General features: G+C 40.3%; 1 protein-coding gene across 1 annotated transcript in view; it reads left to right on the top strand.

The window, feature by feature from the left end:
- The window catches only part of ITGA2 (integrin subunit alpha 2), a 103,665-nt gene that overhangs the window by 22,104 nt on the left and 67,725 nt on the right, over positions 1 to 13,836 (top strand). The window contains exon 2 of the mRNA XM_082455865.1: positions 4,281 to 4,401. Coding sequence (XP_082311991.1) covers positions 4,281 to 4,401 — 121 coding nt within the window. The remainder of the gene's footprint in view (positions 1 to 4,280; positions 4,402 to 13,836) is intronic.

Raw genomic sequence — 13,836 nt, 5'->3', positions numbered from 1 at the left:
GAGAAAGCCCTCACACAGAAACGGAGACCCAACACAGCCAAAAATAAACATAATAAATAAATAATAAATAAAAATTTAAAAAAAAAAAAAAAAAAGAAGTTTGCATTAATCAATGTGTGCTTAACTATCTGGTTTGCCTGTGGATATAAAAATGACAACAAGCCAGGTTATAATCAAGAAAGAAACACGACACTCTTTTAATTGCAGACAGAGAGGAAATTAGTTAACCCTCCAGGACATACATTGCTTATTTTTGCAGTAAGGTTTTGTGAGATTCACTGAATACCTGGGCTCGGTTACTATCAACAAATATACAGCAAGGTCACCTTGGATAAGTACTTTGCTGCACTATTACTGCATTCACAGGCATCTGCATGAGGACAGGAGGGAAGAGTTACACTCTGACATGATCCTGACAGGGCAAGGCTGAAGTCACCTTGAAACTCACTGCAGCTAATATAGACCTGGAATGTATAAATTAGTAATCTATGACTTGCTGGGCCAGTTTCTCACCGTCCCCATACTCTGCTCTTTCACTTCTCCATAATGCTGAGCAGGATGTTCCTTGGGCCTGGAATGACCTTGGCCTTCCTCTTTATGCAGTGAATTCCAGCTCATCCTCCAAGGTCCATGGATTGCCACCTCTTCTATGAAGGCTTCAAACTCAGATGTACCCTCTTCTCAACTTTTGGATCAGGGTTCTTTTAGCTTTCTGAAATTAAATACTTATCCCATGATGATATAATTGTTCGTTATTTTATTCCAATTACAAGAAAGGAAACTCAAAGACAGCAGAGATCTTGTCTGTTTTGTTCATTGCTGTATCTCTAGGACCTAGGAAAATGCCTCCCAAAGGAGTTGGATAAATATTTTTGAATGATTCATTTCTTAGTGTGTGGGCATGTTTGGGGGGTAAGGAAACACAGTGAACCAAATAGGGTTGTTATTTTCCATATGATTCAGTTAATTTGTGAGGACAGACATGGGAACACATTACTATGACCAGTGGGATTGTAAAAAGGAAATAGACATTGAATTAGACAGAATACTTACATTAAATTTATAGAAGCTAATTAGCTATCATAGGCAAAGTGTGAAATGGTGACATAGTGAGTTTTAAATATATATTTGAGAAAAATAAGTATAGTGAACTGAGATTGTCCAGATTTATCAAAAGTGGCAGGCTCTTGAAGGAAGGATTGAAGTACAGGAAAGAAGAGATTTAGTATCAATGGAATGAAGGAATGGTGATGGAGAAGGACATGTTTTGTGAGAAAAATGAGCAGACCATTTATGAATGGAAATTCTGGACAATAAGTTTGAGAAGATGAGCCAGACCAAGACTCAGATATCAACTACCAATTGTGTGACACTGAGCAAGAAAGACATCTAATCTCCATGAGTTGCAGTTTCCATATTTATACATTGGTAATAATAGCTAGGTTTTGCTGTTTCACAAGATTGGTGGGGATCAAATGAATCAAGATGATTCTGACATAGACGGACAAACATAAGCATTAAGAAATAGTAGGCTACAAATTGGAATATACATTATGGTTTAAATATTAGAGGGAAAAAATACTGGAAGGAAATTAACTGCACTTGCATGAGAATGATATGATTATGAGTGATCTTTCTCCCCCTAATTTTGTCTATATTCCAAATCATCATCAAAGAACACATATTCATTAAAAATTCATTTCATTCAACAAATATTACCCTAGGTGCTGGGAAAATAGGAGTGAATAAAAGAAATAAGATCTGAGCTCTCAAGTCGCTTAGATTTTAGTAGGCAGAGAGACACAAAACAATGCAGATACATAAGATCACTTCAGATGAGAAGCGCTGCGATACTGGGGTAATGATGGAGAAGGATGTTGCTGGTAGAGGAGTGAGGAGAGGTCTCTACGAGAACAGCAGAGACTTGAGCAAAGACTTAAATGGTGAATAGGTGGCAGGACACAAATACCGAGTGGGGAAGAGGGCTGTAGGCAGTGGGTCAAGCTGCTGCAAAGGCCATAGCAGAATGAACTGGATGTGTTCAAGGGACAGAAGGAGAGCCAGTGTGGCTGGAACACAGTGAGCAAGGACAGTGGTGGAAAGTGAAAGTCACCAGATACACAAGGGCCAGATCATGAAGGGCTTTTGAAACTGTGGTAAGGAAATTAGATTTTATTCTCAGACATTGGGGTATTTTAAGCAGAGAGATGAAATGATATGATTTACATTTTTAACTAATAGTTTATATATGTATGTATATACACATGCATATATGTGTGTATATACATAGTATATACATATAAGTATATATACACATATTTGTGCATATATATAATAAAATTTAACTGCTACGTGATAAAATGGACTCCATCGTGATTTCATGTCATGCCATGATCTGCCAAGGTCTAATTATTAGGGGAAAAAATGAGGTCATTATATATATGACCATATGTGGTCTTTCGAGCAAAAGATATTTTAAAAGAGGAGACAGTTTGATATCACCTCCCCAAGCTTTTACTAGTTTGTTAGATAATTGGTAACGTATTTAAATAGGATTTATTGAGTTCTGCACTATGGGGTAAAGTTAAACTGTTGATTGGAAACACCAACATTCTGAATGTCAGTTCTGGTTCTCTGCTTACTTTGCTACATTATTTTCGCTTGCATTTTATTTCCTGAAAAGTATAAAGAAGCAGCGGTGCATATCAAAAATAGATATTAAGGAGAAAATTTGCAAATGTGAAGCTGTGTAGATTTTGCTACAGAGTATTTGAAAATTATGATTTGTCCTTCTCTTCCTGGCAGCACATTTATTTCTAAAAAATACTAGTGAGCTGAGCACTGTTGAGTGAACAAATCCGCGGTAGAATGATTTTGGCAGGTAAAGAGGCACGTCAACTACTTTAAGTCCCCAAAGCTTCATCACTGACCTCATTATTCCTTTGGAGCACATTTCAGAATCTGTCCCCAGAAGTACACGGGCATAATGGAAGAGCCAGCCCTTTTCCTCCATCCTTTCAATGCCTGAAACAATAGATTTATGAAATCCTGTGCACTTTCAATGTGGCCCAGAAAGTGGGTTATTCCTTTGTGAAAACCCATATTAATGGAACTTTGATGTCAGTTTTGAAAAGTCCACTCTGCCTTCAGTGTCTGCTAAGGTAACTACTGATCTCAAACAGCTTGAAGCCTGTTCCCATCTCCATAGAGAACATTAATATCCACACAACCTTCTTTCTCTAGAATGTAGGATGACCAGCATTAACGCTATCAGTGTCAGAGGGGGAGACTTCATCAACCTTACTCTTTCCCCTCTTTCCCTTTCCATCACAAACAAGGTTTTTTAAAAAGGTCTATCCAGGCTTTATCCTATCAAGGCTTTATCCTATCGAGGCCTTTGTTGTTTTTGAGAATGAATATCATTTCTCGAACACTCAGAAAGAAGCATCAAAAAACAAAACCACTTTTGCAGTTCCTGCTGGAATAAAAGATATGACCCCTTTCCCTTACATTTTCATTCTCAGAAATGATTCTTTCTGAAAAAAATGATACAATTTTCAAGCAGCTGTGATTTTTTTTTTTTTACCTCCTTTGATGTAGTCAGCAATGCTTTTTCAACAGACATTTCATATAGAGTTCATGTCAAGATCTTCAGGGAGATTCAAAAGAAATAGAAGATAACCTTCCAACCCTGCCCTTGGGTGGTTTAGAGTCTTGCATTAGGAAGGACAAATAGAACTGAAGTTACTTAATCCCTAGAGGTAATATGTTGTTTAAGAGTTCAAGCTCTTCAGTCAGACAGCCCCATGTTCAAATCCTGCCCTTCCCTTATCACTTACTACCTGTGAGACCCACTTATCTCCAGGAACCTCAGAAATTTCTGCAAAACAAATATAATATTAGCAATCAGGGAATTCCCTGGCTGTCCAGTGCTTAGGACTCCACGCTTCCGTTGCAGCAGACACAGGTTTGATCCCAGGTTGGGGAACTGAGATCCTGCAAGCCGTGTTGTGTGGCCAAAAAAAAAAAAAAAAATCATATTTTAGGATTGCTATGAAGATGAATGAAATAATGAATCATGGAAGTAAAGTACTTAGCATGGTGTCAGGGCCCCAAATTAGTACTTAAAAATCAGTAGCCACTATTTCTTGGTAAACATTGATAAAGAGAATAATTATTACTTCGAACACTTTTTTTTTTAAGTGGCCTTTGATAATTATATTACAAACTTATATTCACAAATTGTAAATATGGACTACATTTTTATTGTTCCTTCATAGGCATTTTAAACTGCTGTGTGGCGTACAATGTTGGTCTCCCGGAAGCAAAGATATTTTCCGGTCCTTCAAGTGAACAGTTTGGCTATGCAGTGCAGCAGTTCATAAATCCAGAAGGCAACTGGTAAGAATAGTCTCTTCTTTATGACTTCAGTAAAAACACTAAATAAATTTAATATTTGACTACAATTGCTTGTTCAAATTGGTGCATGTATATGTAATTAACGGGTAGTCCTCAAATATCCTTAAATGAAGGATTTTTCTTTGGGAGTCGGTAACTCTCCGATTGATAATTAATGGGCTGGCATAAAGGTACTTTTTTAAAACCTAGATAGAAAATTTTCTATAAATATTCCATAGTAAATTCGTAATACCAGATTTTGACCATTTGATGTTAAATAGATAGATAGATAGATAGATAGATAGATAGATAGATAGATAGATAAATAGATTTGTCTTCCTTTCTTACTCTGTAAACTGGTATCCATTAGGCTTTGTACGTGCTCAGCTGGCTAGTGCTGCCCCTGGACCATTTCTAGGTGGTAGAATTGTTCCCTAAATTTTCTCCTTCAGCAAAGCTTTGTCTACTGGCTTCATTCTAAGTCAGCGTTCCCTACTCCAGGTGACAAAGGGTCCTCGCAAGCATTCATGCTCCCTTTTGCAGCAGAAGGCTCCAGACAGATCCCAGCTCATCTAGAGCTCTTTCCAATGAATAAATGGGCTGTTGTTGGCTTATCCAATAAGGGCTATAATTTATACCTGTCAACTAAAAAAATTATTCACAACCTAAAAGTTGAGAGTTATGTTTTATCCGGTGGGAAATTTTAGGACTTCAAGCCCCGGAGGCCGTGCATCTCAAGTAACCCTGAGAGAACTGCTCCCAGGAGGCGAGGGGGGAGCCAGGATATATAAGAGTTTTGCAACAAAAGGCAGGTAGTCTGAATGTCAAAAGATTACTGTTAATTAAAGAAAACCAGATATGTCAAGTTAAAGAATTTAGCGCTTTTCTATGTATGGGAAGATGCAAGAATCTGAACTCACTGAAATCATTCCTTTGATGTGCACCTCAGCTATCTGGGGGCCAGTGTCCTGTGTTTTCATACCCTGAGTTTCCTCAGGGCTCACCGAAGGGAGTGGCTGCAGTCTGTTGGCTGCTAGAGGGCAGGTATTCTTCCCTTCCTGTGCCCTCAGGGCTCACCAGCTCACCATGGGCAGTGTCTGCAGTGCTGATGACTGTGGTATCCTTTGTTTACTGATATGGCAGGCAGTATTCCATCTGTCATACCCTTTTTCCTGTGTGAACTTACGTCTGGTGCTCTAAAAAATGGAATTCAAAGAAACACTCAGAATCCAAATTATCCACATTTAGAAGCGTGCCTGTCTGTATGATGGGGAAACAAAATGAAATTATCACTCATACGGGTAGCGTGTCACAGAAGGCATCCTGGAGGAGGTGAATCATGAGGTGGGTCTTAAGACTGGAGATGAACAGGTGGGAGAAGATTGTTAACTCATTCCTGCTTCAGAGCTTCGGTGCACACGCTTTTCTCCTGGAAGGGACAGTCTTGCCAAGACTTTGGCTCTGATTTCTCAGTTTTGCTCAAATGCCTCCTGCTCAGAGAGACCTTTCAGAGCCAGCCTGTCTGAATTAGCACCTCGCAACACCTCCCAGTCCCTCTCTAGCCTTTTGTGTTGGTTTATTTTCTAAATAGCAGTTATTACTATCTGAAACTATCTTTATATGTTTCTGTGCTCATTATGCATCTTCTGCTCTGTCTCCGAGGATAGGGACATTGCTTTGTGCGCTGGTACGTGCTCAGAACCCAGAGTGGCACCTGGCGTCGAGTAGAGGGGTCACTAATTACTTGTTGAATTACTGAATGAAAGTCCTAGTCCCCACTGATTCACGCGAGGTAGTCTACCAGGTGATCTCTAGCAGACAGACTTACGTAGGCGCTGAACAAGACCTTCAGACGCACTCTGATGGTCCACTTCATAAGTGTGGCCTTGCTGAGGACAACCTGGCATTAAACTTGAGGTTATTCTTTTTAAGTAAGAGTTTTTCTGGGACAGAGAAAGAGGCACCATTAGCAATAGATGCTGTTAGGGATGATAAGCCTGTCGAGGACTGTAGGCAACTCAAACACTGGCCGCGCTGCAGGTTGGAAGTCAAGACCGAAAGGGACCAAGTTGACAGGAACCTAGCAGGCAGAGTCCTGGCAAAGTGAGCCACATCTCCTTTCTCCTTCCAGGACTCCCTCTAAGCATACAAAGCATTGCTAAAAGACAAATATGTTAACAGTTTATGGTGAGATTCTGGTGCTGATAGGGTTATGTCAAGACCGGCGGACACCAGGCATTTCTAAATCCTGCCTTGACCTTCTCATGACATCCTGGAAAGATACATAAACACAAGACAATGGTTAGTGGCCAACAAGGCAGCCCTCTACTATTGGCTGGGCTGGTGCTTTTAGCTCCAGTATAGAGCTTTCTGGTTAGATGTAGTATGAGGCTTATTGAGGCCTTCCTTCCCTCAAGCCTATGTAGAACCACCAGCGGGTATGTGCATGCCCCACCCCCAGGAAGAAGAGAAGGGAGCGTCTTACCTGAGGGCTACAGCCTGTGAAGGTGTGAAGCAGGAAGGAAAGAGAAGAGAAGTTGGCCTGGCATGCCAACCTGGGTCCCTCACTGATCTGGCCTTGTAACATCCAAGTCATGGACATGATTTTCTCACGCACCACAGGCTGGATGCTATGTGAGGTGCAGGAAGTACAAAATACAGACCTTGACTTCAAGGCGCGTGGCGTCGAGTCAGTGAGGAAGATGGACGTGCAGAGCAGACGGTCGTGAATAGTGCCAGGGGCGTAAGTGCCAACCCCATAGTTAACAGCATTTGTGTTCCTTTAGTGTCACTTGCTATATTAACTTACTATTAAAAGCTCATTTTCTGAAAATGAAGCTAAATTTTCTGAAAATTTAGCTTTCTAAAGAAGCTAAATTCTTTAACTTGGCATATCTGGTTTTCTTTAATTAACAGTAACCTTTTGACGTTCAGACTACCTGCCCTTTGTTGCAAAACTCTTATACATCCTGGCTCCCCCCTCGCCTCCTGGGAGCAGTTCTCTCAGGGTTACTTGAGATGCGCGGCCTCCGGGGCTTGAAGTCCTAAAATTTCCCACCGGATAAAACATAACTCTCAACTTTTAGGTTGTGAATAATTTTTTTAGTTGACAGGTATAAGTTATAGCCCTTATTGGATAAGCCAACAACAGCCCATTTATTCATTGGAAAGAGCTCTAGATGAGCTGGGATCTGTCTGGAGCCTTCTGCTGCAAAAGGGAACATGAATGCTTGCGAGGACCCTTTGTCACCTGGAGTAGGGAACGCTGACTTAGAATGAAGCCAGTAGACAGAAACCAAGGCATGGGGCACTAAAGGGACAGGGTTCCATCCTGGCCTCTCTCACTAGCTGGCCCTGCCAAGGTGCCTTGCTCAGAGGGCACGGATGAGCAAGATCCAGGTGAGTGGGCTTTCCCGCCCCAGTGCTGGGGTGGCCGTGGGTAGGACCAGCAGCGTTCACAGCCCTCCGGCTCAAGGAACATAATACAAAACTTGGAACCCAGAATTGCCTGTTTGCTTTGACAATTGGCACTGTGCCCTTCCCCACTCCTAATTTATGACAATTGCACAGACATTATGGGAGTAGCAGATGTGGGAAAGACTGTTTAAGCATTAACTTTTCTTCTGATACTAATCAAGTTAACTTCGGGCGCAGAAAGTGATATTACTGTGAATTTCTTTAATAAACTGTGAATTTTTTCCCCTTAGACTTTATATATGTAATACACACTCACACACACATCCCTTTATTTTTTTTTTACTCCCTACTGCCTGTTGTGAAGCTGCTGTCTTGGCAGTGTTTTCCTCTGCTCACTTGGACTTTCTTTACAATCTGTCTTGTTGAGCCCTGACTCTATCTTTCAGCCCTTTCCTGCCTTCTGACTACTCACTTAGAGCTCTAGTCTGAGTTTTCTTAAATCACACTCCACTGTTTTTAAAGTACAACTTTAGCTGTTCCATATGTCCCATTTTTCTAAGAATTTATAGGCATATTTTGCACTGGGATGTACAAGATTTTAACAAAATAATCTTGACTCCTTTGCTAGTTTTATTTATTATACTTTTATTACACTGTGGACTTTTATTCTAAAAACAGTAGTAATACAGCTTTGCAAATTCTTGAAACTTTCTCATGGTCTCACATGAGCTGGATGACTTTGAAAGCAAGATTACCTCACAAACAGAGTACCAGAGCATTCTACCTGTACGGAAATCTGTGGTCTCTTCTCCCCTGAGTGAGACCCACAAAGGGTCATCCCACTTTGGAGCCCTCACTTTATACACAGGATGTTCGAATGTAGGTGATGCAATCCTTATCACAAACAATTACACAAAGGATTGTGATATGTTTAAACTCACTTCCTGGAAGCTTGTGGTGATATGCACTCTTTCTGTTTGTCTCATCTGAGGGCCTGTCCCAAGAACCGTCTGAGCTCATTATATGACTCAAAAACCTTAGGACACTGCAATCACTTGTGTGACGAGGACTGTCTGGGAATTGAGGGTATTTCCAGTTGTAGAAATGTATTTTCTTGTTCTAGTGAGGACCAGTGCTTGCTTGTTCTTTAAGAGGAGAAATATAATGAACAAGTGCCACAGCCAAAAAAAAAAAAAACCTTCCATCTTTATATAGTATAGCTTTTACTTTTTATAAATTTATTTATTTGTTTGTTTGTTTTTATTTATTTATTTATTTTGGCTGCATTGGGTCTTCATTGCTGCACATGGGCTTCCTCTAGATGCATCGAGCGGGGGCTACTCTTTGTTGAGGTGCGTGGGCTTCTCATTGTGGTGGCTTCTCTTGTTGCGGAGCACCAGCTCTAGGCGCACGGGCTCAGTGGTTGTGGCTCGTGGGCTCAGTAGTTGTGGCTCCTGGGCTCTAGAGCGCAGGCTCAGTAGTTGTGGCTCACGGGCTTAGTTGCTCCGTGACATGTGGGATCTTCCTGGACCAGGGCTCGAACCCATGTCCCCTGCATTGGCAGGTGGATTCTTAACCACTGAGCCACCAGGGAAGTCCCCGTTTTTACTTTTTAATTAGGAAAAATTGTAGTAAAGCATTATGTGTGTTACAAATATAACAGATTGTACAAAATATCTCTTGTAGAGAATTTTAGATAAATAATGAAGAAGTAACATTCAATTCTGCAACAGACATCAAAGATTATGTCATATAGTACATTGGTAATACCAATACTGGTAAATTCTTTGCCAAACACATAATACTCATGATGACTCTTTAAGAGCTTTGTCGAATAATTACCTATTTTACAAATGAGAGGAGAGGAGCGAGACTTAGAAAGCTTTATTAGTTTGCCTAAGTTTACAGAGCTAAGAAGTAATAAGCATAGGGTAGGTTAATGCAAACAGAGGTAAGGTGTTCCAAGTGGACATATTTTTATAAGTAACCAAGGAAGAAAGTGGCAGAATGTAATTGGCATTTATAAATAATATTTAAATATAATTTTCATATAAACTTTATAAAGTAAGATAAACTTCATTTAGCATTTTGGATTAAAAATTGTTACAGAAAAGGGTTGCCTGGGATGACAGTTCCCATTTGTCTTTTCATTCTCTCATAGATAGGGATTTGTCATATAAATCAAGAGCCAGAACAGAAGGGTTTTACCCTCAGCTTCCCCACCACTAGCTGGGTGACTTTGGGAAAGTCACACCAACCTCTCTAGAGCACAAAGAAAATGCCATCCTGACCAAACCAGAAGTTTTTAGCACCTTGTGAGAGAATAAGAGTAAAACACTTCAAAAACTAAACTACTGTGCACATATGAGGTACTCTCATTAGCTCCTTGTAAAAATATACAGGAGGAAAATCAGGATTTTAAATAACGAGTTCATCCCCAGCTCCCTCCACTGCCTCATCCTCAGCCATTTCTCATCTGTCACGGATTAGCTTTGGTCCATTTCTTCTTTTTCTTGGCCAAGGATGCTATTCTGATCCCTTTTCCAAAATAATCATGTCTTCATCTTTCATTATATAACCTTTAAATATTAGCCAATATCCTCCTTTATGTCTCTTTCCAAAGGTAAAATTCTCTTGACATTAAGGTTTTCCTGGTAGTGCCATTTAACATGCTTACTTTGCTTATTCACAAGGTTTGCTTTTATTTTAAATCCATGACATATGTTTTCCTTTTTGTTCTTCCATTACATTTTAGTTATTTTCACCAACTTCTAACTTAGTCATATTTTTGATTCTGCAAAGGCATTAGAAGTCTGACAGTAATATATTCTTGCACTTTTAAGTTTAAAAAACTTACTGTTAACATTTTTATAATTAATTATTATGCTTGCTATTGTCATGTACTTAAACCAACACTGTTAATATAGGTATACAAAGTGGCGTGTTTCCTATCAACAATGACTTTCGCTTGGCTGGCAGTAGGGGCAGGGTAGGTAGGGAACCAAGTACCTTTTAGACCCCCATGGACCACTCTAGTGTTGATTCACCTACCTTTGTCACACCATAGTCGTTAATTTTTTTCCACTAAGTTAAAGTTATCTTTATGGCTAAATTTTTTAAATGGTTTGCATTATAGTAGAAAGGGCACTTGAAATGTTCCCTGCTCTGGACACAGATTTGTATGTGTGCCCACAAACATAGGGACACACATACATGCCCATCTTTTGTGACTTGCATGTGGAATAGATCTGCTGCTCCAGAGTATCTGGAGACCTTCAGTGATCTGTGAAAATCCTCTGTGCCTCACCAGCTAGTCTTATCATTTTAAGCTTTCCTCTGTGTTAATGCCTGAATGTCTGTTTTTAGAATGAGTTCATTCACGATGGTGCTGGGACTCACACACACACACACACACCTTCCCGGTGGCTACTTGTCTGAAACTTTCCCATCCATCAACTCTGTCTGAAGAAGGATCTGGTAAATGCTAAGTGGCACAGGTGGAACCTATTTGTTAATTTGCTTAGGGCCCAGGTGACAGGACAACAGTGAGTAGCTCTCCTGGAAGAGTTCTAAGTCAGCTTAATACGACAGAAAGAATTGGAGGTTTGGAGTGAAAGGGCGTAGGTGCAGATCTAGACTTTGCTGCCAATCAGACAGAGTCAGTTTCCTTATATGAAAACAGGAGTAGTTATAATATTTGATCTCACAGAGTATTTATAAGGATCAAAGAAGATCCTTATAATAAAATAAAGGATAAAATGTGCTTTATAAAATGTAAAGTAGTTTACAAATATGGTTGCTTTTCCAGTTCTTAGCATTGATAGCCATCTGCCAAAGCACCTATTTAAAAGGTACTATCTCATGGGCTTTGATTTATAAAAATGTGTGACCTTAAAAGCATTCCTTTCCTCCCCGCCGGGGCACAAGAATGTGGAATTTATACCATCCCAAGGCTTTAAATTGACTATTTTGGCTTTTGAGTTTAACTTCAGGAAAACTGCATGTTGGATGAGTCAGCGTAACAGGATCAGTTTTTATTGATTCAGTTGCTTCCAGTGCAAAAGCTAATTTCCAGGATTTTTGTGAGACAGAACAGTAGGCTTAAGATGTTCTAGCAATAATGAAGTCGGTGGACTTTGCATTTGGGGGACTGAAAGACCCTGAGGGTGTAGCCATCCCACTATTTGAGGAAGTGATCTGGCAGCCACAGAAGTCTGAGGCAGCATAATGAGGCCAGGAGACTAAAATCGCCCTTCAACATATGCCAAAGAGTTTAGCTATTAAATTTGTAATCGCAGTGTTTCCCAGCCAAGAGCTAAAAATGAACTCTCTTACCCGTCTTCTCCCTTCCTAGAGATGTGGAGTCTTACAGGTGAATTCTTCCCATCACCAGCTCCTTTTATGTTCTAAGCAGGTAGCCATATGGAACTCACCGGACTCCTTGTGTTGTCAATGGCCTGGAACTAAACAATATAAGGAACAGTATTTATATTTATAAGCTGTAGGCTTTGAAATTTGTCATCTTCATGTGGGTATTATATATAGTAAGCTTCTAATGCCAAACAAAATACGACCATGGATGGCTGATAGACATCTCCAACTGAAAACACCTCCTGCTGAACTTCCCTTACCTCAAAATCTTGCTCTACTGACCGTATCCCCCTTATCTGATGATGGCCACTCAGTTGCTTTTAGTTCTAGCTGAAAACCTTGGGGTCATCCTTTGGTTTTTTTTTTTTATTATTATTATTCAAAAACTAACCTCTCAAGAAACCCTGCTGGCCCTACCTTCAAAATATATCTAAAATAAGGATACTTGTCACCACCTTCCCTTCTGACAGCCCCGTAGGAGCCTGGCATCAACTCTTGCCTGTATTATCCCAGGTGCCTTCTAAGCACTTCACCTGTTCAGCCTTTACCCCCATGCAATCATTCTCAACAGAGAAGCCTTCAAAATCCTTCTAAAATATGTCAGATCATACCACTGCTGTGCTCAAAACACTCCAATGACTTTCTTTCTCATATTTCACTCAGAGGGAAAGCTGAGTCCTTACGATTTCATACAAGGTTCTACATGACCTGGGCCCATTACCAACATGACCTCATCTCCTACAATTTCCCCCTTGTGCATTCTGGTCCAGCCACAGGGCTTTTGCACTTGCTGTTCCCATAGCCAGGACTACCCTTCCACCAGAGTCTTACGGTTTTACTCCTTTCTCTCCATCTACTCTTTACTTAAATGTCACCTCCGTGAGGGCTTCCCTGGCCCTGCTAATAAAGATTATAACACCCTCCACCTCATGCTCCTAACTTTATCCTCCTCACTTTTCCCACAAAGCACTGATCACTATCACCGTATGTTTTACTTACTTATTACACTTATTGTCTGTCTTTTCCCACTAGAATGTAACCTCTGTGAGGCCATAAATTTTTGACTTACTCTCTAATATCTCCCCAGTGCCTAGAATTGAGTCTGGCACACAGTTGGCCTGGCCACCAGGTACAGCATCACAGGTTGTATACTGCACAAGGCCAGGGCACACCATGCATGTGGGAATGGTACCCGCTAGAGCTGTGCAACATGTCAGCCCCCTAAGATCTTAAGAAACATTTATTGAATCAAATAAAACATGCTTTGCCCTAGTGTCAATATTTTTAAGTGCACCTCTGTCCATAATCTCTGGAAAAGTCTCTAGTATCGAAGGAACGCTTGGAGAGTTTAGAAAATCACAGACCAAAGGAAGATATTTATAACAGCCCCTGGATTGTGGGTTTAAAACTACCTACACCACCATAAATACTGTTTACTAACTAAACAAAGTATTTTGAATTCCACTGGAGGTGGGCAGATTGGCTATGTTTTGGAACTCTATATAATCACTATTTTCCCACAAGATAATTGAACAGTAAGTGTTATTTTAAGTAGTCTTGGAAGAATTCCCAGTTTCACTGTAGGAAAAGAGGAGTTTACATCTTGGGATTTTGTTTTGTTTTGAGAATCAGCACACACGACTGTTCACG

The sequence above is a fragment of the Balaenoptera physalus genome, assembly GCF_965194825.1.
Source record: "Balaenoptera physalus genome assembly, chromosome: 3".
NCBI lineage: Eukaryota > Metazoa > Chordata > Mammalia > Artiodactyla > Balaenopteridae > Balaenoptera > Balaenoptera physalus.
The sequence above is the reverse complement of the archived record's forward strand: the minus strand, read 5'-3'. Positions and strand labels throughout refer to the sequence as shown.